Source organism: Rousettus aegyptiacus, unplaced genomic scaffold (assembly GCF_014176215.1).
Source record: "Rousettus aegyptiacus isolate mRouAeg1 unplaced genomic scaffold, mRouAeg1.p scaffold_m13_p_8, whole genome shotgun sequence".
Taxonomy (NCBI): Eukaryota; Metazoa; Chordata; class Mammalia; order Chiroptera; family Pteropodidae; genus Rousettus; species Rousettus aegyptiacus.
The window spans coordinates 19219211-19245821 of NW_023416311.1; the positions used below are offsets into that span (position 1 = coordinate 19219211).

Genomic DNA, 26611 nt, shown 5'->3' on the forward strand with positions numbered 1-26611 from the left:
TCTGGTTTTTATAGCCAGGTGTTATAGAGACTCTTCTTTCTGGCACTTGTGCCCCGGCTGGGGAGCCCGATGTGAGGCTGGACCCCTAACTCCTCAGGGTGGAGCTTCATAGCTGAGATATGCCTCCTAATTCTTAATCACCACACTGTTGATGTGGGACCTGCCCATTCCACGTCTCCACCCCTCCTACCAGTCTTGATGTAGCTTCTTCTTTATATCCTTAGTTATAGGACTTCTGTTCAGCTAATCTTCAGGTGGTTCCCAATGATGGTTGTTTTGTAATTTAGCTGTAATTTTGATGTGATCATTAGAAGAGATGAACAGAGTTTACCTATTCTGCCATCTTGACCAGAAGCCTCTAGTCAATCTATTTTCAATAAAGGCACGATGACAATTCAATGGAGAGTTCTATGGTGCTGGAACAATTGGACATGCATAATAAAAAACAAAAGAAAATAAGAACCTCTATCCACATCTCATACCATATTAAGATGAATTCTAAATGGATCATAGAGCTAAATGTAAAATATAAAACTATAATACTTGTGGTAGGAAACATAGGAGGAAATCTTTGTGACCTTGTGTTAAACAAATAATTCTTAGATATCATGCTATAAACACAGTCCATAAAGGAAAAATTGATAAATAAAAATTCATCAAAATAAAAAGGTTTTGCTCTGTGAAAGACAATATTAAGAGAATGAACAGATGAGCTAAAGAGATTGGGAGAAAATATTTGTAAGTCTTCCTTCTTTTTTTTATTACATATCTGACAAAGGACTTAAATTCAGAATATATAATGGTCTCTTGAAATTCAACAGCAAGATACAGTTAAAAAACAGGCAAAATATTTGAATGGACACTTTACCAAAGAAGGTATATAGATGGCAAAGAAGCATATGAAAATATGTCCCATGCTAATCATCATCAGGGAAATACAATTAAAACCATAATTAGATACTGCTGCACATGTATTAGAAATAAATTGACAATATCAAGTACTGGCAAGGATGTTTATCAATGAAAACTCTCATACATTGCTGTCAGAATGAAAAATGACATCCCTACTTTGGAAAACAATTTGTCAGTATCTTATAAAGTTCAACATACAGTTACCATATCAGCAATACCTCTCCTAGATATTTACTATTTACCTAGGAGAAATAAATATAGATATTCACATGAAAACCTGTTTGTGAAAGTTTCTAGTGGCTCTATTCATAATTGCCCAAAACTAGAAACAACCCAAGTGTCTCTCAAGTGGTGAATGGATAAACAAACTGTGGTGTACACAATGGAATATGCACTAGAAATAAAAAGAAATGGAATACTGATACATGCAACACCATGGATGAATCATAAATGTGATTCTAGGTGAAAGAAGCCAGACTTGAAAGGCTACATACTATATAATTCCATTTATATAACATTTTGGAAAAGACAAAACTATAGGGACAGAAGAGATGAGTGGTTTCCAGGGACTGGTGATTGAGAGAAGAGGTTGATTCTAGTGAGGCATGATAAAAACTATTCTGTATCTTGACTATGGTGATGGTTACATGACTAGGGGTTTTGTCGAAACTCAAGAAACTGCACCAAGAAGGCTGGATTTTATTGTAAGTAAATTATACTCTAATAAACCTGACGTAAAAACAAAAAAAAATTCTACTGATTTTAGATTGAAGCTTAAGTGTCTTTGTTTGGGCTGTCAGTAAGGCCTCCCTCTTTCCTAGAACTTGCCCTAATTTGAAATTGCTATCTTTATCTGTTACTATTATCTCAGCTCTACCCTGTTACACTGAGAGCCCCAGAACTCTGTGTCTCCACTACCTAGCTTCATGCTCAGCAAATGACAAACCCTGAATGAATGACTAAATGGATGAATCCTATGGGTGAATTCTACCTACTGACATTGAACCTACTTTTTTTTTTACCTACTTTAAAAATTCTTTTAAAAGGTAAACATTATTTCTCAATACCACATAAAAGTATTCTTGTAGCAATACTTATTTTTAATACGAGCCAGTTGATTCCTTATTAGCCGGAATGCCAACTCTGATTTTTTACCCTCCTAAAGACTTCCAATGTATTGAGAAGATATCCTGTCTGATCTTTTAAGCGTTTCTGTCTGTGTTTTACAATCCAAGTTCTTTGCTATCTTAATCTTCTCCCTAAAACACCATTTGGAGTAAATCCTTACCCATTGCTCATCAAATCTATAACATGCTTCTCTCTCCAGCAGCACATCCCAAGGAGAATTTATTATGAATTATATAGCGGATCACATCTGCTCCAAGGGCTTTCCCCAGAAGACATGACTTTTTTTTTCATAGAGGAACCACCTCCCCCCATCCCCACTCTGCTTTAGGTGGGAAGTGGTATGTGATCCTGGCCTTGTCTCTTTCAGATCGGCTCCTACTTTGGGGCCTCACTCTGCTCTGTGGACGTGAATAGAGATGGTAGTTCCGACTTGGTCCTCATCGGGGCCCCCCATTACTATGAGCTGACTCGGGGCGGCCAGGTGTCTGTGTGCCCCTTGCCCCGGGGGGTGAGTGGCTAATGGGACCTAGGCTGGGTGGGGCCTGGGTGTCGGGTGGAGGAGTTGCCCGGGTTGGGGGCTGGCACTGTTTTTGTTTAGCAGAGGTCTAGGTGGCAGTGTAAGGCTGTTCTCCGTGGGGAGCAAGGCCATCCTTGGAGTCGCTTTGGGGCAGCCCTGACAGTGCTGGGGGACATAAATGGAGACAAGTTGATGGATGTGGCCATTGGGGCCCCAGGAGAGCAGGAGAACCTGGGTGCTGTCTACCTATTTCATGGAACCTCAGAACTGGACATCAGCCTTTCCCACAGCCAGGTGAGGCCCCATCGCTGTCCCTATTATGACAGTAGCTTCTCTGCTGATCTGTTGCTTTCTAATTCAGGTTTCTTACAGCTGCCAGATTAGTTTTTCCATTACTTCTTTTCAGAATTTTAAAAATATAACACAGAAACTTCAAAGACTCCTCAATTCTAAATTCTTACCACAACTAAAGAAGGTGCATAGGGGCACCAACACCCACACTGTACAGATGAGATTAAGGCTTAGAGGTGGAAATGGGAAACTGTAAATGTTGCGATGTAAGCATTCCTTTTTTTTGAATCTCAGTCTAGTAGGATAACCAAAAGTCCTGGTTTGCCTAGGTCTATTCCAGTTTTAGCACTGACCGTCTCTTATCAGAGGAAACCCTACCAGAACTGCATGCATCATGGGGCTTGTGACTTGCGCGGACAGGCAGGGCCCCTTTCAAGAAATTAAGAACATTTTCAAATTTAAAAGCAAAGTTAAAAGAACTGCACTGTGAACACCTATATATTTACAACCTAGAATCTACAATTAACATTTTACTAGATTTACTTGATCACATAGTCATTCTTTTTCTACAGTCCATCTTATTTAATTAAGGAATTCAAAGTAAGTTACAATATTAGTCAACTTCACCTATAAATACTTCGGCATTATATCATTAACTAAAATTCAGTATTTGCTTACTGTTAATTTTAAGATACAATTTACAAATAGGAAATGCACAAATTTTTAGCCATGCAATGACTTTTGACAAGTGCATATACCCGTGTAACCAACCCTCCTATCAAAATATAAATCATCATCATCACTCCAAAAAGATCTCTCCTGCCTCTTCCCAGTCAATTTCTGAACCCACTCCATCCCAGAGAAAACTGCTGTTCTGATTATTTTTCACTTCAGATTAGTTTTACCCATTCTAGAACTCCATATAAAAAGAATAGTACACTATATATTTTTTATAGGCTCTTTAGTTGTCATCAGGGCTAAGAACCACTGCCTTACCCACTTCTTTCTGTATCATGGCACCTCTTTCCATAATTATGTGAATATTCTAATTATGCCTCTTTTCATTTGGTGCCTTTTGCTTCTCTGTGTGAATGAGGTTTGAAGGTTCTGATTTTACTTAATTTTTATTACAAAAGCTTTACATGTCTGTACAAATTTATAAATCTAAAGTAAACAGCGATACAGTAAAGTCTCTGCATACAAAATCAACGTTCAAAAATCCATAGCGTTCCTATACTCTAATAATGAAGCACCAGAAGAAGTGGACAAAATCATTCCTTTTGCAATTGCAACACAAAGAATAAAATGCCTAGGAATAAATCTAATAAAACAAGCGAAGGGCTTATATAATGAAAACTATGAGACCCTATTAAAAGAAATCAAAGAAGATACAAAGAAATGGAAAGATGTTTCGTGTTTGTGGATTGGAAGAATCAACATAGTTAAAATGACCATATTACCTGAAACATTATACAGATTTAATGCAGTCCCCATCAAAATCCCATTGGTATTTTTTAAAGAAATAGAACAAAAAATCATCAGATTTGTATGGAAGCACAAAAGACCACCAATTGCCAAAACCATCCTGAGAAAAAGATCGAGGCTGGAGACATCACTCTGCCCAACTTTAAATTATAGTACAAAGCAACAGTAATCAAAACGGCATGGTATTGGCAGCAAAACAGACACACGGACCAGTGGAACAGAATCGAGAGTCCAGAAGTAAACCCGTATTTATATGGACAAATAATTTTTGACAAAGAAGCCAAAAAACATGCAGTGGAGAAAGGAAAGCCTCTTCAATAAATGGTGCTGGGAAAATTGGAAAGCCACCTGCAAAAGAATGAAACTAGACTGTTGTCTATTACCACACACCAAAATTAGCTCAAAATGGATAAAGGACCTGAATATAAGACCTGAAACAATAAAGTGCATAGAAGAAAACATAAGAACTAAACTAAAGGACCTTGGACTTAAAGAGGATTTTATGAGTTTGACCTCAAAGGCAAGAGGAGTAAAAGCAAAAGTAAATGAATGAGACTACATCAAACTAAAAAGCTTCCGCTCAGCAAAAGAAATCGTCAACAGGTAAAGAGACAACTATCCGAATGGGAAAATATATTTGCAAGCGACATGTCTAGTAAGGACCTAATATCCAAAATAAATGAAGAACTCATACGAATCCATAACAATGACAACAACAACAACAACGATCCAATCAAAAAATGGGCAGAGGACCTGAACAGACACTTCTCCCTAGAGGACATACGGATGGCAAACAAATATATGAAAAGATGTTCAACATCGCTAGCTATTAGGGAAATGCAAATCAAAACCAAAATGAGATACCATCTCACATCTGTTAGAATAGCTATAATCAATAGGACAAGTAATAATAAACGTTGGAAAGGATGCGGAGAAAAAGGAACCCTCATGCTGGTGGGGCTGCGAATTGGTACAGCCGCTATGGAAAACAGTATGGAGATTCCTCAGAAAACTAAGAATTGATCTACCATATGATCCAGTAATCTCTCTACTGGATATTTACCCTAAAGACTTGAAAACCCATATCCAAAAAGATATCTGCACACCGATGTTCATAGCAGCATTATTCACAGTGGCCAGGACATGGAAGCAACCAAAGTGTCCTGTGATAGATGATTGGCTGAAGAAGCTGTGGTACATATATGCAGTGGAATATTACTCAGCCATAAGAAGAGGTGAAACACTGCCATTTGTGACAAAATAGATGGACCTCGAGATAATCATAAAAGCGAAATAAGCCAGACAGAAAAGTTGAAAATCACAGGATATCACTTATACATGAGATATAAACCTAAAAGCAACAAATGAGCAGAACAAACAAACAGAGACTCATGGACATGGACTATAGGTTAGTGGTTACTAGAGGACTATAGAGTAGTGATTACTAGTGGGGTGGGGGAGGAAGGGGAAGGTAAACTGGGTAAAGGGAGTCAAATATAGGGTTTAGAGAGAGGGTGAAGTGGGTAAAGGGAATCAAATATATGGTAGCTGAAGGAAATTGGACTTTGGGTGGTAATCACATAATAGAATATATGTATGTCAAATGATAATATATAAGTTATATAATTGTATTAACCAATGTTACCCCAATAAACTTAATAAAGAAAGAAATAAAGTAAACTGTGATACCCCTACTCTCTTCCCCTTATCTGCATCATAACTCAGCCCACAAAGAAAAACAAGGGTTAGGGGAAGGTAACCTTTGTTACCTTCCACATGCATGCACACACACATGCACATATGTACACATCCCCCACATACTTTGAAGTTAAAACTAAATGCACAAAGGATCATGCTATCCCTATTGTTCTAATGTTTGCATTTTTTATTTGCTTTTTTTTTTCATGTGATTGGGTAGAGGGTGCTCAGTTTTGGACACTCGAACCTGCTGTAGTTCTCTCAATTACTGCATTATACATAATTTCAAAACAAAACTTCCTCTCAACAGAATATAATAAATTTTTCTCAAAAAAATTGAGGTATAATGTATGTACACACAAAACTTAATTGATGAATTTTCATATTATCTGTGAACCTGAGTATGCACTACCTAAATTAAGATATAGCAACTTTTCAGCATCCTATGCTTCCTTTAGTTGACAAATCATTTTAAAAATTGTGGTAAAACAAAGAGACAAAGAAGGGCATTACATAATGATAAAGGAATTGATCAATCAAGAGGACATAACCCTTGTAAACATATACGCATCTAACATAGGAGCATTATTGACTGACAAAAGAAGAAATCAACAGTAATACACTCATAGTAGGAAAATTTAATATCCTATTGACACCAATGGACAGATCTTCCAGGCAAAGAATCAACAAGGAAACAATGGGCCTAAAAGACACACTAGACCAGATGGATTTATGGATATTTTCAGAGTATCCTACCCCAAAGAAGCAAAATATACATGCTTCTCAAGAAGTGCACATGGAACATTTTCTAAGAAAGATTATATGTTAGAACACAAAACAAGTCTCAATAAATTTTCTCCAATCACAATGGTAGGAAACTAGAAATCAACTACAAGAAAAAACTGGAAAATACACAAACATATGGAGGCTAAATAACATGCTACTAAACAATGAATGGGTTGTCAATGAGATCAGGGAAGAAATCAAAGATGTCTAGAGACACAACTCAAAATCTCCGGGACACAGCGAAAGCAGTCCTAAGAGGAAAAGTCATAGCAATATAGACATACCTCAAGAAATAAAATTGTAGTTAAACACACATGACATAAAATTTTAACCATTTTAAAGTGTATAGTTCAGTGGCATTAAGTACATGACAAAAATTCTTTAAGCTTTTCTTTTTAAGTTATGTGTTGCTCTCTCAGTGTTATTCTTGCACATATATTAGACACTCAAAGTTCTTAAAGATTTACTATGAAAAATAACAATTTCCATACCCACATTGTTATTTTCTTTAATTTCTCCCTCTCTTGAAGAAATTTCTTTTAGTTCTTTAGATAATTCTCTATACTTCATAATAATATGATTATCTTCCTGCTTCTTGATGTTTGTTTTAGCTTTGACTCCCCTCTATGGGAGGTGAGGACTGAGCTCTTTTAGACTCCTGTTGCCGCATATTCAAATGGCTTCAACCCCTTCTCTCACTCTTTATATTTATATGATGATTTTAGTAAGATGAATATTTTATATTTGCATTATCCTAACTCTGTAAATGAGATTCAGTTGAATCAAGTAGTATATGATGTAACGTCTTTCCTTTAAACTATTTGTTTTCCTTAAAAAACTAGGTAATTAATGAAAACTTTGGGTGTCATCTCAAGACTATGATCTGAAGCTGAATAGTTGCTCTAATTCCTTGAAAAGTTGTGGGACTCGAATGGGGCTTAGACAATCTCTCTTTGGGTCACCCTAGGCAACTGTTACACATTTCCTTATTCTTTCCCACTCTCTTTCTCTCTTCCTCTTTTCTACCCTCAGCGGATTGCAAGCTCCCAGCTCTCCTCCAGGCTCCAATATTTTGGACAGTCACTGAGTGGGGGCCAGGATCTCACAATGGATGGACTGGTGGATCTGGCTGTAGGGGCCCAGGGACATGTGCTGCTGCTCAGGTGAGAACTTCTTTCAGAGCACACCAGGTGTCTTCCCTTTAAGGAGAAGCTTTGCTGTTTTAAGGCCCCTGATGGTCCTTTGGTGTCCTAACAGGTCCCAGCCTGTGCTGAGAGTTGGTGTGACCATGGCATTCACACCCAGGGAATTGGCAAGGAATATGTTTGAGTGTCGTGAACATATGGTGAAAGGCCAGACTGCTGGGGAGGTCAGAGTCTGCCTCCATGTTTACAAGAGCACACGGGACCGGCTGAGAGAAGGTGAGGATGGGGAGTAAGTCTCTGCAGGTTAAATGATGGGTGGCCTAGCCTTTTCAGCCTTCTTGGCAGTCCAAAGCAAAGTCCTCATAAACTCTGACAGCCTTCTTCTTGTTCTGACAACATTCCCTTGTTGGGTGGGGAGGCACAGCAAACCCCATCAAAGAAGTGATTATATGGCATTCCCTTACTCTCTCAGTTTTCCAGATAAACAAGGTCCCCATACCTGTGAATTAACTGAGATCTTTTTTTTTTTTTTTTTTTTTTAGCTGAGAGATAACTCATTCAAAGGGGTGGTCGTGTTGATAAAGCTAAACACAAATTCACGAAGCATTCAGGCATGCATTTTATCACAACTAACTTGACTTCTTCCCTTGTTTTTACTTTTAAAGAGTGGAATTGTGGTTGGGGTGGGGGAATAGTAGTGGTGGTACTAGAGAGAAAGAGGGGAGATCATAAAATTAGGTTTCTAGTAGTAATCTTATTGGTCTGAGGAGACAGCAGTCAGAGTTTGGGGCAGCCAGCATGGCTAGAAATGAGAACAAAGTCTTGGAGAGTAGAGGATTACAGAGAAAGTGTCCTCCAAGTTTACATAGAAACTCCTCTCAAGTCATTGGCTGACTCTTAAGCCATGCATGTGCAGGTCAGTCCTTTAAGGCACTCAGTAGAAGACAGAAACTGGAGAGCCAAAGAGTGCAGTAGAAATTCCACAGCTTCCCAGTGCTGGGGAAATAGAGACCTTGGCAAACAACTTGGTCTTTCTATTAGGACAATGTCCATTGAGTTCAGCAACCAAGAGAAACAATAGACAATAGAAATAGACCCATAGGTGATTCAGAAATTTTATCAGATAGAAATTTAAAACATAACTTCAATTATTATATTTAAGAAAAGAGAAAATGATGGAGAACTTCAGAAAAGACTTGAAATTCATAAAATTGGATCAAAGGGAAATTCTAGCACTGAAAAATACACTGACTGAAATTAAGAATTCAATAAACAAATTTAATAGATTAGAAGCAGAACAGAGTTAGTGAACTGAAAAGTAAATCAATCGAAAATGCTCCAATTAACACACACAGAGAAAAGGATTAAAATTACAGAAAGAAACCATACAAGATGTGTGGGACATAGTGAAAGATTTAATAAACATGTAATTGGAATTCCAAAAGAAATGGAGGTGGCAGGAGGGAGTGGGGGGCGAGAGAGACAGACAGACAGACAGACAGACAGAGAAGAGAAAACAAGAGAGAAACAACAGTTGAAGAAATAATGGTGAAGAATTTTCTAAATAGATGAAAGACAGCAAGATTCTCTACCAAATTAAAGTAAAATAAATATACAGGAAATAATACCACAGTGCATATACCAGTGTATACAACATTATACACTGTACCATACCAAGGGACAAACTGCTGGAGACCAAAGACAAAGAAAAAATGTTCAAAGCACCCAGAGAAATATGCTTAATTTTCTATTATGTAGCAGAAAAGCTAGCATTTACTGAACACTTACTATATGGCAGGCACTATGCTAAATGCTTATAGATACTATTTGATTTCATTTTCACCATTGAGAAAGTACAGTTATTGTCCTTGATTTAAAAATAAAGAATTGAGACTCAAAGAGGTTAGATAACACCTGAAGTCATACAGCTGGGGAGCGGAGGAGCTGAGCCTCAAACACTTGTCTGTCTGACTCCAAAGCCAAAATCCTCACAAGTGTGATGCCCTGCTCCTTCAGGAGATATCCAGAGCATTGTTACATATGACCTGGCCCTGGACCCAAGTCGTCAGCATTCCCGGGCCATCTTTGATGAGACAAAGAACAACACATACAGACAGACACAGAGCTTGGGGCTGAATCAGAAATGTGAGACTTTGAAGCTACAGTTACCGGTGAGCAGCGGGTAGCCACATTTCTGGCTCCTCCAAGCATTGAGTGGGCTTGGGAAGCTGAGGAGGCAGACCCCTAAACCCCTGCTATCTCTCAGGATTGTGTAGAGGACTCAGTAACTCCGATTGTCCTTCGCCTCAACTTCTCTCTGGTGGGACAGCCCTTGTCCTCCTTTGGGAACCTCCGGCCAGTGCTGGCTGTGGATGCTCAGAGACTCTTCACAGCCATGGTGAGTCCTGGAGTTGGGGTCCTGCAGGGGCATGGAAGGGACAAGAGGCCAAGATTGTTGAAGGTCATTTTATTTCAAATAATTTTATTTCAATATTTTATTGTTTCTTTTCATATCATTTCATTATTTCCTTTTATTTCATCTTATCATACTCTATTTTTCTCAGTTTCCCTTTGAGAAGAATTGTGGTAATGATAGCATTTGTCAGGACGACCTCAGCATCACCTTCAGTTTTCTGAGGTGAGCTTTTTTCCCTCATTGCTACGTTCAAGCCTATACTAAGAACTGGTGCTCTGATTTCTCTCCTGGTGCCTAAAGGAGCCTGACACAGATCAGTTGGAGGTGTTTGTGTGGTTGCCCCATCCACCGTCTTCCACCTCCAAGAGTTCATACCTCCTTCCCAAAAGAGCAGACTTGCCATAGGGAAGCCTTCAGCATCTCATGGCCTGCCTTATTCCTCCCACAGTCTGGACACCCTGGTGGTGGGTGGTCCCCGGGACTTCAACGTGACGCTGATTGTGAGAAACCAGGGCGAGGATTCCTACAGGACTAAGGTCACCTTCTTCTACCCTCCTGGCTTGTCCTATCGGACGGTGTCAGGGGTCCAGGTAGCCAAATCTTTCATAGGCTCCATCTGACTTTGCTTCTCTGGTCCCCATGGCTGGTGGCTGTTATCACCACTTCTGCCTCCCTTGCTTTCCAGAACTGGCGCTCATGGCGATCCTGGCATGTGACCTGTGAATCTGATACCTCCATCAAAGGTCCTGAGGCCTTGCAGAGCTGCAGCTGCAACATAAATCACCCCATCTTCCCAGACAACTCGGAGGTCAGGCTGTGGGCTTTTCCTCACCTTTTCTTTTTTGTCTTCTAAATTCTTTTTTTTTTTTTTTAAGTAGAGTTTCCTTTTTTGAGAAGCAGCTTTTTTGAGATATAATCCATATACTACACAATTCACCCATTTAAAGTATACAATTCAATGGCTCTTAGGTTGTTCAAAGAGTTGTGAGTCTATCATCATAATCAATTTTAGAATATTTTCTCACCCCAAGAAATGACCCCACTCCTCTTAACCATCAACCCCAGTCCTCCTATCTCTCTCAGCCCTAGGCAACCACTAACCCACTTTCTGTCTCTAGATTCACCTATTCTGGACAGTTAATATAAATGGAATCATATGGTATACGGTCCCTTGTAACTGACTTTTTTCACTCAGCATGTTTTCAAGGATATCCATGCTGCAGCATGTGTCAGGATTTCATTTTTACTGCTGAGTAATATTCTGTTGTATGGAAGTACCACATTTTATTTGTCCATTCTTCAGTTAATGAACATTTGGGTTGTTTCTTCTCCTCTATACTTGTCACGGTCTCTCTTTTCTCTAACTCCAGGTCACCTTTAATATCACATTAGATGTGGAATCTAATGCTTCCATTGGAAACAGAGTACTTCTCAAAGCCAATGTGACCAGGTATGTTGTGCCTGGCCTCCTACAAGCATCCTCCTTTTTGAGGCCCCAGCCCTCTGCCCAGGGTGAACCATTGCCCTCTCCCCGCTGGTTCTCCCTTCAGCTCATTCAACAAACACTGAATGAGCACACATCACAGGCATTGTGGTCAGTACTGGTGGGACAGGGATGGACAAGACAGCTGTGGTATTGCCCTCACAGAGGTTATAATTTAGTGGCAAAAATAGGCAGGAAAGCTGGTGATTATAATATTGTATGAAATTAACTATGTCCCGTGTTCTTGGGAGCTTGGTGTTCAGAGAAGATTCCTGAAGAAATGTTTAGGCTGAGTTAACCAAACAAAGGCATAAATGGAGGAAGGGCATGAAGACAGAAAGAAGGAAGTGTGTACCAAGCAAAGCCTGGAGACTGGAAAGATCAAGCTGTTTTTAAGTATGGCTTAAGCATATAACGTAGGATTTAGAATTGGTTAGATATCAGCAGTGTCATAAAATAACTGATGGGTGCTCTTAGGAAACTCAGAGACCAATGAGAAAAAGGCACTGTGGACATCCAGGTAAGTAGTTATGGGCTTAGGCTAAGTAGATTCAGAGGATAGAGAACAGTGGTGTTTAGGATTCAGACAGAATAGGACTTGGTGGTTGGTTGGAGGTGGAGGGTCAAGGAGAGGGAAAAGAAAAGAGCTCTCTGTTTCCCTTCAGTGAGAACAACATGCCCAGGACCAACAAAACTGAATTCCAGCTGGAGCTGCCTGTGAAATACACTGTCTACATGGTGGTCACCAGGTAATGGCTTCTAGGGCTTTACCTCCACCTTTATCACTGGGCTGGACTTGGCCCATCATTTATCTGTGTATATGTCTGTGCACACATGTTCCTGTGTATGTCCGAGGATATATGTGCATGTGTGTATGTGTGTACAAGTGTGTGTTTGTGCATATATTTATGCATATGCATTGTGTGTGTGTGTGTGTGTGTGTGTGTGTGTGTGTGGCCTAAACTGGCACACACATTGTCCCTCCTGAACAGCGTTCTCTCAGGGCTGTTTTACCCATGTCCCTGTTCACTCCCTTACACACTTACCCTGAGACCCCCCTACCAGAACACTCCTGATGTTCTGTTACCTCCTGTCCCTTCTTTTTTCTACCATCAGCCATGAGGTCTCTACCAAATATCTCAACTTCACAGCTTCAGAGAAGACCAGCCATGTTATAAAGCATCAGTATCAGGTGGGGAGCTGAGGATCCAGGAAGGGAAATCAATGTACCGAGAATGTAGAAATAGTGTTGGGAAACAAGCCGCAGGTGACTATTATGTTCCAGGCTCTGTTCCAAGTTTGCTTTCACTCTGCACATACACATATGTGCATACAGCTGTCCCCTTGGTTTGTAAAGAGGATTGATTCCAGGACCAACCCCCCCCGCCCCCACATACCACTACCAATATTCACAGATGCTCAAGTTCCTTATATAAAGTAATATAGTATTTGTATATAACCTATGCACATTCTCCCTTATATTTTAAATCATCTCTAGATTACTTAGATACCCTGGTGCAATGTAAAATCTATGTAAATAGTTGTAATACTATATCGTTTAGGGAATAATGACAAGAAAAAAAAAGTCTGTACATGTTAGACAACCTTTGTAGGTCTAACTACATAGTACAAGTCAACAACAATGTAACATTTTCTTCCTGAATATTTTCAATCCATGATTGGTTGAATCCAAGGATGTAGAACCTGTGGATACAGAGGGCCAATTGTATACACACATCCATAATTCACTCATTTTATCTTCATAATGATGGAGGCACTATCATTATCCCATTTAAAGATGAATAAATGAGCTTAGAGAGGTTAACAAAACATGCCCATGGTCTCACCACTAGTAAGTGGATGAGCCACTACTTGAGACTAGCTTGTCTGACTCTTAAACGTGTGTTTAACCACAACACGTGACTACCTCCTAGAAAGCATGAAGTAATAGGGCACTTTGGTCTGTGAGGCCTTATTTAGGAGTACCAGGCTGTCAGAGGTGGGAGGCTGATTATAGTTGCTTGTAGGAGCAGAAAGGCCAGAGTCCTGATATTCTTCCCCTTTCCCAACATACACCTTATAGTTCAACAACTTGGGGCAGAGGAGCCTCCCCATCAGTGTGGTCTTCTTGATCCCCATCCAGCTGAACAAGGTGGCTGTGTGGGAAAACCCCCAGGTCATCTTCTCCCAGGTAAGTCTAGGTAGGCCTGAGGAGTAGGCCCAACTCCTCCCTGGTCTTTCCTAAAATCTCTGTTTTGGAGCCATTTCTGACTCGTTGCTGGCCTGGGCCATCTCATTCTCTTTGAGGGTGAACCCAGGAGCCATCATTTCTCTCTTTTCACAGTGTCTATCTTTCCTCAGAACTTCTCCAGTACATGCCACACTGAGGAGAGGGTCCCCCCTCACTCTGACTTCCTGGCCATGCTTAAGAAGACCTCAGTGCTGGTAAGAATAAGCCTAACCCCAGATTTGGGGCCACATGCAGACTCAGCACTGTCCTTACATTGGTGCCATCTCTCAACTGAGTGATCTGAATGCACGGAGCATATTCTGCATTCAGCTTTCTTAGTCATCTCTCCCCTCTCCTTCCTTCCCAAGAACTGCTCCATTGCTGTCTGTCAGAGAGTCCAGTGTGATATCCTGTCCTTTGGCAGCCAAGAAGAATTCAACGTCACCCTTAAAGGAAACCTTTCATTTGACTGGTATATTAAAGTATGTGGGGTCCTGAGGCTCAGCTGGGTCAGATGTGATACTGCAGGGGACCCATGGGTTCAAATTCCACCTTCTCTCTCCCACAGACTTCACATAACTACCTTCAGGTTCTGAGCACAGCGGAGATCTTATTTAATGACTCGATGTTTGCCCTGCTTCCAGGACAGGGGGCATTTGTGAGGGCCCAGGTATCTGTCTTGGGTGCAGAAGGACAATTGGAAGGAGGAAGGGAGGCTGGGATTGGTGAGACAGAGAGAGAGATAGAGGTTGATAGAGATTGGGAGGGTGGGAGAGGTGGGTAGAGGAGGGAAGACTGAGGGCTGGGGTTAGGAGCCTGGGGCCTGGTTAGTTACTGGGTTTATAGTGTGCACAAGGTAGGGCTGGGGGACCCCCAGAAATCCAGAATATGTCTCCTTTGATGCACTCCCACTTCCCCTCTCCCTGCCCTAGACAGAGACCAAAGTGGAGCCATACGAAGTGCATGACCCTGTGCCGCTTATTGTGGGCAGCTCCGTCGGGGGCCTAGTGCTCTTGGCCCTCATTACCATGGGACTATACAAGGTATTCCTCATGGCCCCCTTCCTGCTGACTCCCATCTCCCTTTACTGCTTCTTACTCAGCAGCTTCATTCCTGGGTTTGACTCATAGCAATGCTGCTAACTGTGTGATCTTTGGCAAATCACAGATCCTCAGTTTCTTCAGCTGCAGAATGAGAATATAATTACCCATTTTGTGAAGGTAATTGAGCTAATACATGCAGAGCACTTAGAATGCTCCTTGGTACAGAACGACCACTACATAAGGGATAGTTTTTCTCCTCCTTCTTATATTTTTATTTCTTTTCTGTCTTTACTGGCCCCAATATTGATGCCATCTCCCTTTCTGTCCCTTTTCCCATGTCCCTTCTACACTCTGTCACATTATTCTTTGTCTCTGTTTCTCTGTCTCTCCTGGTCAACATGGCCCTTACCTGCTCCCCTGGCTTTGGTGGCCTTTACTCCTCTGTCTGTGCTCCCGCAGCTCGGTTTCTTCAAACGGCAGTACAAGGACATGATGAATGAAGCTGGTCCTGAAACTTCCCCGCCCCAGTAACAACTCCACTGACTGGCCTCTCCTGAAGCAAGCAGGACTTTGGTTAGACCAACATGCAGGCTGCTGAACAGACACATCCATTAGGAGACTGGGGTGGTGATGTCACTCAGGAAAGACCTGCTTGGGTTTCCATTTCCAGTCATGTGTGTGTGTGCGACTGTGCTCATGAGTGTATGACACTGATGTCTCTTGCATGGGGGCAAGTGCCTTCGGTACACCTTCTCGGGCACAAGGGAATTGCTTGGGCTTCCTTGTGTGAAGGTGCTGTTGGGCATTCCTCCTGGACAGAGGTGATGGAGAGTCTTGTGGGCGAACTTAAAGGGAAAGCAGTAGATGTTCTCCCCACTGAAGGAAATGAGATCTCCCTTTGTGGGTGAGCATGCAGACCTGCAGAAGTTTGTGTAGCTGGGACCGATACTGCATGGAGAAACCAATGTAGAACCAGGATCTGGTCAGTCAATAGGAACCTGTCCAAACACATCCCACACGAGAAGTAAATATGTCCAATAAGCAATGAAACACTTCCTTTTCTCTATTTGTTTACTTGTTATTTTAATATTTCTTTTACTTTTTGAATTGATAAACCTGTCCATAACAGAAAAATCAAAAGATGTGCAAGGGTGTGTGGTGAAAAGTCTCCTTTACATCTGGTCTCCTCAGCCATTCAAGCCACTCTTAAAGGGTGGTCAAGATTCTGTGTTTTGGAATCTCCTTCACAAAGACTCTAGGCGTATGCAAATGAATGCACATGTGTGCATGCACACACACACACAAGCTTTTTACACAAATGATAGCATACATTATTTATATTGTTCTGCATCTTGCTTTTTTCATTAATATAGTTCAGACATTGTTTTATATAAGATATAAAGTACTTTTTCATTCTTTTATGCATCTTAATAATATTTCATTGTGTGAATGAATCATAATGTATTTAACCAGTCTCCTTTTGATATGTTATTTCTAATCTCTCATGATTAAAACAATGGTGAATTAATAAATCGAATATATCATTTTGCATATGTGTAAAGATATATTCCCAGAAGTTTGGGCTCTCCCAGAAACAAATTCAAGATAAGAATTTGAGTGAAAAATGTTTATTTAAGAGTGGCCACAGGAAATACCAATAGGGGAGGGGTGTGAACTGGGGAAAGGAAGGCAGCCAGTAAAGGGTATGTTATCAAAAGGGGTACCACTGTGAGCCGCTGAAGTGTAACCCTACTGGGGAGTTCTGGGAACAAGTAGAACCTGCACCTTCACAGTGTCCTGCCCTAGGAGAGAAGGAGCTGGAATACGTATACACCAGTTCCACAGAGTTACTGGCCGAGGGCTGCTCTTGGTGAGAGGTGGTGGGTTTTAATTCTTAGCACTTCTGGCTTGCTTGGAATGTGGCCAGAGTGGTTCTGGTGCCCAGAGAAATGGATATAGATGCTGCCAGTTGGAAGTCTGACAGGTGAGCATAGCCCCTGGCAAGGCCCACAGGGATCCAGACAGGGCACCGACAGTACCTGTTACCAAAGGTGTTTTGATAGCTGTTTCTGGGTAGCCCCCTTCCTCCCCAGGGCCCATATTTCATACTTTGTCAATGTAGTAACCATGACTGTGGCTTGAGCATGCATCCTGTCTAATTCTCTCACCAGTCCTGCTAAATGGCCAATTCTTACTACTTAATAGTATCTGAATTTCACTTATGAGGAAACTGAGCCTCAGAGATCATACCAATTTCTTGAGGTCATACAGATGAAAAGGGAATGGACCTGGGATTCAAACCTGGCTCTGTCTGGCTCCAGAGCTTTTCACTTATACTGAGAGTGGCTGTTACTTAGCTGTTGTGATATTAGGTGAACCATATGAAATTGCTGATGTGTTTGTTGACAAAAATGGTAATATCCTGTGGTTCATTGAAATACAAGAAAATCATAGTTTAGATGGATGTCAGTTCCAGATGTGATATAGGAGAGAGAGATAACTTAATTCTGCTTGGTGTGGGGAGAAACATCTGGCTCAAGTAGGATTTTCTAGTCAGAGGGTAGCACAGGTGAGGCTAGAAGATTGGGCATGCTTGGGCATACATGCTATGTAAGCCAGAGTGAGGAGTTCCAATCTTATTCAAAGTACAATAAGATGTCATCAAAGGGTGACTAATGAATCTATAGCCTTTTGTATCCTTGGGGGTGCCACAATACACGTCAACTTTCGATGGTTCTATACAATTTCCTTTCCTGACTTTAAAATTCATTAAAAAATGTTTTTCTTTTTCTTAAGTTGGATGATAAAAGACCTCGATATCTCCAGAAGTTTTTAATTGAACAAGGAAAAGAGAGGGCCTCTGAATCTGAAGGCACTTGTCCTTGGGTGGTCAGTTAAGGTCCTGTGGGCTCAGAGTCCATGTCAGCATTTTTGAATTGGAAGCTCATGTTGAATTCAGCCTTATAGGAGCTTAATGATGGGTTAGAAAGTAAATAATTTCTAGTAATAAATTACCTGAGCATGACCACACAATTTCTAACAAGCAAGGCTATAAATCTCTAGTGATAAGTAGCCAAATTTGGGAAAATCTGCCCTTGTTTTTACTTTTTTGGGGTCCTTTGCTTCTGAATAAATAAATCCCTTCAATCTCTACCCTCCTTTTCTTACTTAGAAATAGGATTCTTATTTAGGCCACTATGGTAAATTGTTATAATTATGACCCCCAGTGAATTGTGCCTGCCAGAGTCCTGCTCTTTTGCAATGTGACATTCCTACTCCTCCCATCAAGTGGTGGGGCTTTACTCTCTACTCCCTTGAACCTGGGCTGCTCTCAAGACTTACTTTGGTCAATAGAATATAGTAGAAGGAATGTTGTTTGAGTTCTGAAGCCTAGACTTTGAGAAGAATTGCAGCTTCTGCTCTCGCCCTCTCACAACCCAGAGACCCATTTAGTCTGTTGGTGAATGTGCAGCCACATATAGGAGATGACTGAGGCCCCCAAATGATAGCCAGCACAACCCATGCATGAGGTTATCATGAGCCTTCCAGCCCAGTCCTGCCATCTGATGACTGCAGCCACAGGCAAGGCCAACAAAAATACCCAGATTGTCACCTCACAGAACTATGAGAAATAATAAATGGTTGATGTTTCGATCCACTGTATTTGGAGTGGTTTGTCATGCTGCAGTGGATAACTAAGACGGGCATCCAATTAAAGAGCACATTTTCCAGTTTCCTTTGCAGCTAGGGATGGCTATATGGCTAGGTTCTAGCTACTGGAATGTGAGTAGAGTCAGCGTACAACTTAAGAATCACATCTTTGAGAGGAACGGCGTCCTCCCTTTCTCCTTACCATCTTTCTGTTTTTCTATTTGGTCCAAGAAAGTAAACTTGTGCTAAAGCCTGAAGTCTTTTTAATTGTGCGACTGCCCAACATCTAGCATTTGAGTTTCTTCCTTCTTATCACAACTCATGACATCCATGGCATCCAAAATGGAGGGGCTGGAAGTGTTCTCCTCTATGCTTCCTTGGGCGATCACAGACTTCAGTTATGCTTTCTCCATCTATAGGACCTTCCTGATGAGCCCTCTTGGTTTGATCATTAAGGATTTATCTTCAACCTCTGAGAGTACCATGAGGAGGTCCTATCCCCTTTTCTCTTTCCTCCTGGTGGCAGAATTACCTGACAGGGAATTTAACTAAACTGTTTCTTTCCTAGATGCATAAGAAAGGTACTAGGAAGGTATTTCCCCTACTTCTCTTTCGAGAGACTATCTAGAGATGTGTGTCCTGATGGTGTGGATTTCCCTGCCCCAGGGAAAGCTCACAAGCTTCTGGTTATTTTTTGAAACTCTTACTTCTTAACCACTTACAGTTTATAAAAGAAATGTCAAACTGGCAACTTTGGAGCCAAATTCAGCCCACAGATTTTATTTAGCAAACTGGTTTTATTTGTTTATTTGATTTTGATTAGTTGCTGACATTTTTAAATTGAGATATTTCTGAGAAAAATCTAGATTTATGGCCTCTCAAGAAATGGGAGTGTTTGGCAACATAAGGCTACAGTTGAGCAGAGCCACCCCATTAGGCAGGACTTGGCTTTCCAGTTCACTCCATATAGCTGTCCTATCTCTGAGGCCAGGGCCCACTGCATTTAAGGTAACCTTTGAGGCCCTGCATGATCTTGCCCCTGCAACTAACTTCTGTTCCTACCCTTCTTTCTCAACCTCACATTTCTCAAATGAACCATATTTAAGGCAACAAACCAAGACCCTTTTGAAAATGAAAGGGAATGTAATTAGTAATTACACTGGGATGTCAAGTCTAAACGTGACTTATTGGAGACAGGTCAGAATATATCTGTGGTCCCCTACATTCCCCTTCATTTACCAGCCTTTGCTCATGCTGTACCCTCTACCCAGAATTAACTTCCTCTCCTCCTTAACCTGAATCTTGTCTCAGTTTGTGTGTCACTTCCTACATATCCTCCCAACTCTTTCTGAGAGAAGATCTGACTCTCATATGCTGCCACAATAACCTGAATTTCTTCCACTGGAGGGCAGGAATCCCTATGACAATATCTGGAACATGGAAAAAAAAAAAACAATTGCCAAATATATGTGTTGAAAAAATGAATGAATGGAAAAATGAACAGAATTGGATAGCTTCTTGTTCTTTTTGTGTCCTCTACTAGAAGATAATTCTCAAAAATCTGTTTCCTTATGTCCCAACACATTTCTTCAGGACCCTATAGTATCTGACTGTATGTCAAAATTTTCTAAATCCTGAGAGACTGAATACAAATGCACAATGGGCAGACCACACATAAAAATGGGACTCTGACCCATAATCTACAGTAACGAGCCTAGGAAGCCATCCTGCTACCTATGTCAGGTTTGGAGGAAGTCAGACTATTATCTCTGGCAACCAGTCCATAAAGCTAAAAAATAACTTTTACAATCAGCTCAAAATGACCAAGGATTGATTAATAACTGACAACTTCCTGCTTCCAACTTAGCACCAACCATAGACAGCCAAACATACTTCTCAACCAATCAAAGGATATCCTTCTTCTAGTTAGCCCACCCCATGCCAAGAACCTCCAATGAGGGCACACCTCAAGTCTTCCATTTTTTTTCCATTAGCTTTCCTACTCCTCTGTCCCAATTCAAGTTAGTTTGCCTCCTAGAAATGCTGCTTTTACCTTGTTCTGAGGCAGCTATTTAATTTATGGAATTATTGAGAAGGCCTTAAGGATATCTAGTCTGAGCACATGGTCCATTAACTTCAAATCTGTGCTGACTCTTCTTCCACACACCCATCTACCTTTTCACCCACTCATCTACCCCGCTACTTATACCCACCTACCTACCCATCCTTTTACCCCCACACCCATCCAACCATCCTTCTATACATCTACTCACCCATCTACCTGTTCATACAAAAACTCGTTTACCCTCCCATCGCTCATCCATCCATATACCTAATAGACATGTATGATTATTGATTGCCTGCTCCAGGTCTAATGTCTATTCTTGAAGAGACAAGGAAAAGTGAGTATCTGCTCTCAACGAACTCTCATTAAAAGGCTGTCCCTTTTTATTCTTCACTGAAGAAGACTGATCATTTACTCTTCCCCTTGCCCTCAGCTTATAGCAACTGCAGCAACCAGCACAGGTGGCAGGTGGTGTAGAGAAGAAATCTGTCCTCACATTATACTGGCTGGGTGACTCAAATTCTCTGTGCCTCAATTCAGCACCTGTAAAATGAGGATAATAGCAGGCCCTTCCCACCCCAGAAGGCTGTTGTGAGGATTCAATGAACTAACAGACAAAGTGCACAGTGATATAAATGTTAATATTAGTTTAGCTTCTTTGTTCTGCCATCAATATGTTATTACCATATGCCTGCTTCTCTCTTTCATGTCCAAGCTTCCAAGCCACTGGCTAAAATCCTCCAGCACTCCCAAATCATACATCACCCCAGAACTCCATGTGTATGGATCTAGGAATGCAGGGAGAACCAGATGTTTTTGGAAGGGAGCCTCTTCCTGAGTTACCTGTGTATGTGTGTGTTTCCATACTATAGAATTAAAATAAATTTTGTTTTGAGAAAACATAGGGGTGAGGTAGGGAATTGTCTTTTAAAGACAGAGAAGTGAGACAGATTGCATGTAGCAAGAAGGGCAGAAACTTTTGGGAAAATCCATTCAGGCCCCATGAGTGAGTGTAGGGTAGAAATGGATGGAAAAATCCTGGGATTTCTGCCGACTAGATTTCTGTACTCTTATTCCCATGGAAAAGAACCCAGGAGACAAACCCCAAATCATTCAGTTCTACGAAGCTCAGGAAATCAGACCTGAATTAAAGCAACTTCTGTTCTGGTTTCTCCACCCTCTATCCCTATCGCCAATGTATGGCAGATCAGATGCAGCCCCTCTTGCCCCAACCACCCTGCCAGAGTCTTCCTGACCACCTCTGGGCTCAGGAACAGAGCAGAAACTTACTGTGTCTGTAATGCCGGCAGTGGGACAGGCTGGCTGCTTTCCAAACTTCCAAACTTCCCCAGACTCTCTCTCTCTCCTTGTCCTTGACCTCTTGCTACAGGCTCAGCCTGGCTCTGAACACCTAGGGTTCTGAACACTGGATGTGATTGACTCATAATCCTTCTTGGTAACTTGGGTGTCTACTCCTTTCTTGCTTATATCATCCACCTCAGTAATAATTCACTGAAATTGGGCTGTTTTAGGTCCTGGTCCTGGTTGGAGGCTCACTGCCCTCATCTGTAAAATGGGTGGGTTGAATTAAGGGTATATTCTATTCTACGCCTTTTTTTTTTAGTTTCAAATATACAATACATTGGTTAGACATTTATATAGTTTATAAAACAATCCCCCTAATTACTCCTTTCCTACTCTGGTTTTCCACCTAGCTAATATATTAATGCTAACTACATTCCTTATGCTGTGCTCCCCTTGCCTGTGACCATCTATCAACTACTAATTTGCACTTCTTTAACCCTTTACCCCATTCTCCCAGTCCTCTAAGCCCCCATCACCTTGAAGCCCCCATCACCAAATTGTCCTCTATATTTGTGTCAGTTTTTGATTAGTTTGTTCTTTTTGTTCCTTAGATTCTGCATGCATTTAAGTGAAATCATATGCATTTATATTTCTCTGTCTGACTTATTTCACTCAGCATAATAACCTCTAGGTCCATCCATGTCATTGAAAATGGTAGGATTTCATTTTTTTAATGGCTGAGTAATATTCCATTGTATATATGAACCATACCTTTATCTAATTATCTGTTGATGGGCATTTAGGTTGCTTCCATATCTTGGCTATTGTAAATTGTGCTACCATGATCATAAGGGAGCATAGATCTTTATGAATTCTTGTTTTGGTTTTCTTTGGATAAATACCCAGAAGTGCAATTGCTGGGTCAAAAGGTACATCCATTTTAAACTTTTTGAGAAACCTCCAGACTGTTTTTATAATGGCTGTACCAATTTGCAATCCCACCAACAATGTATGAAGGTTCCCTTTTCTCCGCATCCTTGCTAACACTTGTTCTTTGATTTATTGACGATTGCCATTCTGACAGATGTGAAGTGATATGTCATTGTTGTTTTAATTTGCATTTCTCTGATGAGTAGTGACATCGAATATCTTTTCATATGTCTATTGGCCATCTGTATTTCCTCTTTGAAGAAGTGTCTGTTCAAGTCTTATGCCCATTTTTTAATTGGATTGTTTGCTTTTTTGTTGTTGAGCTGTATGAATTTTTTATATATTTTGGATAATAGCCTCCTATCAGAAGTATTATTAATGAATATTGTCTCTCAATCAGTCGATTTTCTTTTAGTTTTGTTGATTGCTTCTTTCGCTCTACAAAATTTTTTTAGTTTCATATAGTTCCATTTGTTGTTTATTTTTTCTTTTGTTCCCTTGCTCAGTGAGATATATCTGAAAAGAAATTCCTGTTAGTAATATCAGAGAGTTTACTGCCTACGTTTTCTTCTAGAAGTTTTATGGTTTCGGGTCTTACATTTAAGTCTTTAATCCATTTTGAGTCTATTCTTGTATACAGTCCAATTTCTTTTTTAAAAATTTTGCATGTATCTGTCCAGTTTTCCCCAAACCATTTATTGAAGAGACTGTTTTACCACATTGTATATTCTTGCCTCCTTTGTCATTTATTAAGTGAGCGTATAGGCATGGATTTATTTCTGGGCTCTCTATTCGGTTTCATTGGTCAGTGTATCTGTTTTATGATAGTACCATTCTGTTTCAATTACTGTGGTGTTGTAGTATAGTTTGATGTCAGGTAGCGTGATACCTCCAACTTTGTTCTTCTTTCTCAAGATTGCTGTGGCTATTCAGGATCTTTTATGATTACATATAAATTTTAGGATTATTTGTTCTAGCTCTCTGAAAAATGCCATTGTTATTTTGATAGGACTTGCATTGAACCTATAAATTGGCCATTTTAACAATGTTGATTCTTCCTACCCATGAGCACGGTATATGCTTCCATTTATTTGTATATTCTTCATTATCTTTTTTTCAATGACATAATTTTTTGAGAACAGGTCTTTTACCTCCTTTGTTAATTTTATTCCCAGTTATTTTATGGTTTTCAATGCAATTGTAAATGGGATTGATTGCTTTCTTAATTTCTCTTTCTGAAAGTTCATTATTGGTGTATAAAAATGTCACTAACTTCTGAATATTTATTTTGTGATCTGCTACTTTACTGAATTCATTGATCAGTTCTAAGAGTTTTTTAGTTGAATCTTTAGGATTCTCTCTCTATAGTATCATTTCATCAGCAAATAAGGAGAGTTTTACTTCTTCCTTTTCAATTTGGATACATTTTATTTCTATTTCTTGTCTTACTGCTGTGGCTAAGTCTTCCAATACAATGTTAAAGAGGAGTGGTGAAAGTGGGCATCCTTGGCTTGTTCCTGATCTTAAGGAAAATGTTTTTAGCTTTTCCCCGTTGAGTACAATGTTAGTTGTACATTTGTCATATACAGCCTTTATTTGAGGTATGTTCCTCTATTCCCACTTTGCTGAGAGTTTTTATCATATGGATGCTGGATTTTGTCGAATGCTTTTTCTACATCTATTGATATGATCATATGGTTTTTATCTTTTGATTTGTTAATGTGGTGTATCACATTGATTTGCAAATATTGTACCAATCTTGTGTCCTAGGAATAAATCCAACTTGATCATGGTATATGACATTTTTAATGTATTGCTGAATTTGGTTTGCTAATATTTTGTTGATGATTTTTACATCAATGTTCATAAGAGATATCAGCCTATGGATTTCTTTTTTTTGTAATGTCTTTGCCTGGTTTTGGAATCAAGAAAATGGCGGCCTCATAAAAAGAGTTAGGAAGCCCTCCCTCTTCTTAATTTTTTGGAATAGTTTGAGAAGAATAGGTGTTAATTTTTCTTTAAATGTTTGGTAAGATTCACCTATGAAGCCATCTGGTCTAGGACTTTTGTTTTTGGGGGAGAGTTTTGATTACTGATTCTATTTCATTGGTGGTAAGTGATTGGTTCAGATTTTCTGTTACTCCTTGAATCAATCTTGGGAGATCATATGTTTCTAGGAATGTATCTATTTTGTTGGCATATAATTGATCATAGTATTTTCTTATGATCCTTTGTGTATCTGTGGAGTCTGTAGTAATTTCTCATCTTTTATTTCTGATTTTAATTACTTGAGTCCCCTCTGTTTTTTTCCTTGATGAGTCTGGCTAAAGGTCTGCCAATTTTGTTTATACTTTCAAAGTACCAGCTTTTGGTTTGTTAATCTTTCGTACTGTTTTTCTAGATTCTATTTTGTTTATTTCCTCTCGGATCTTTATTATTTCCTTCCTTCTATTCACTTTGGGCATTGTTTGCAGCGCTTTTCCTAGTTCTTTTAAGCGTAAGGTTAGATTGTTTATTTGAACTTTTTCTAGTTTCTTGAGGTAGGCCTCAAGAAGTTCTTGCTATGACTTTCCCTCTTAGGATTGTTTTTGATGTGTCCCATAGATTTTGAGTCATTGTTTTCATTTTCATTTGTCTCTAGATATCTTTTGATTTCTTCCTTGATCTCATTGATAACCCATTCACTGTCTAGTAGTAGCATGTTAGCCTCCATGAGTTTGTGTATTTTCCAGTTTTTTTCTTGTAGTCGATTTCTAGTTTCATGCCATGGTGATCAGAGAAGACAGTTGATATGATTTAAATCTTCTTAAATTTTACTGAGACTTATTTTGTGTTCTAACATGTGATCTATCCTAGAAAATGTCCCATGTGCACTTGAGAAGAACGCATATTTTGCTGCTTTGGGGTAAAATGCTCTGAAAATATCTATTAAATCCATCTGGTCTAGTGTGTCTTTTAGGCCCATTGTTTCCTTACCGATTCTTTGCCTAGAAGAACTGTCCATTGGTATCAATGGGGTGTTTAAGTCTCCTACTATGAGTGTATTACTGTTGATCTCTCCTTTTATGTCAGTCAATAATTGCTTTATGTATGTAGGTGCTCTTATGTTGGGTGTATATATGTTTACTAGGGTTATGTCCTCTTGATTTACTGATTCCTTTATCATTATGTAATGCCCTTCTTTGTCTCTTCCTATAGCCTTTGTTTTAAAGTCTATTTTATCTGATATAAGTATTGCTACCCTGGCTTTCCCCCCCCCCCCCCATTTCCATTTGCATGAAATATCTTTTTCCATCCCTTTACTTTCAGGCTGAGTGTCATTTGATCTGAAGTGGGTCTCTTGTAGACAGCATATGCATGGGCCTTGTTTTCTTACCCATTTGGCTTCCCTATGTCTTTTGATTGGAGCATTTAATCCATTTACATTATTCGCCATTCTATTATTTGTATTTGTTTTTTCTTTTATACCACTCCTCTTTTTACAGAAGTCCCTTTAACACACCACGTAATACTGGCTTGTTGGTGA

General features: G+C 40.0%; 1 protein-coding gene across 3 annotated transcripts in view; it reads left to right on the top strand.

The window, feature by feature from the left end:
• Positions 1-20426, top strand: part of ITGAM (integrin subunit alpha M) — a 63135-nt gene extending 42709 nt beyond the window's left edge. Inside the window, exons 11-28 of one of the 3 annotated variants that reach the window (XM_016137723.2) lie at positions 2408-2548; positions 2639-2851; positions 7850-7980; positions 8075-8238; positions 9979-10133; positions 10229-10360; positions 10527-10600; positions 10827-10968; positions 11064-11186; positions 11749-11828; positions 12527-12610; positions 12978-13053; positions 13945-14052; positions 14223-14306; positions 14460-14573; positions 14660-14761; positions 15024-15134; positions 15594-20426. In XM_016137723.2, the coding sequence (XP_015993209.1) occupies positions 2408-2548; positions 2639-2851; positions 7850-7980; positions 8075-8238; positions 9979-10133; positions 10229-10360; positions 10527-10600; positions 10827-10968; positions 11064-11186; positions 11749-11828; positions 12527-12610; positions 12978-13053; positions 13945-14052; positions 14223-14306; positions 14460-14573; positions 14660-14761; positions 15024-15134; positions 15594-15665 (2106 nt within the window). In that variant the 3' untranslated portion in view covers positions 15666-20426. The remainder of the gene's footprint in view (positions 1-2407; positions 2549-2638; positions 2852-7849; positions 7981-8074; positions 8239-9978; positions 10134-10228; positions 10361-10526; positions 10601-10826; positions 10969-11063; positions 11187-11748; positions 11829-12526; positions 12611-12977; positions 13054-13944; positions 14053-14222; positions 14307-14459; positions 14574-14659; positions 14762-15023; positions 15135-15593) is intronic. The other 2 variants (XM_016137720.2, XM_016137721.2) reach the window with 2 other exon arrangements.
• The last annotated feature ends 6185 nt before the right edge of the window (positions 20427-26611 follow it).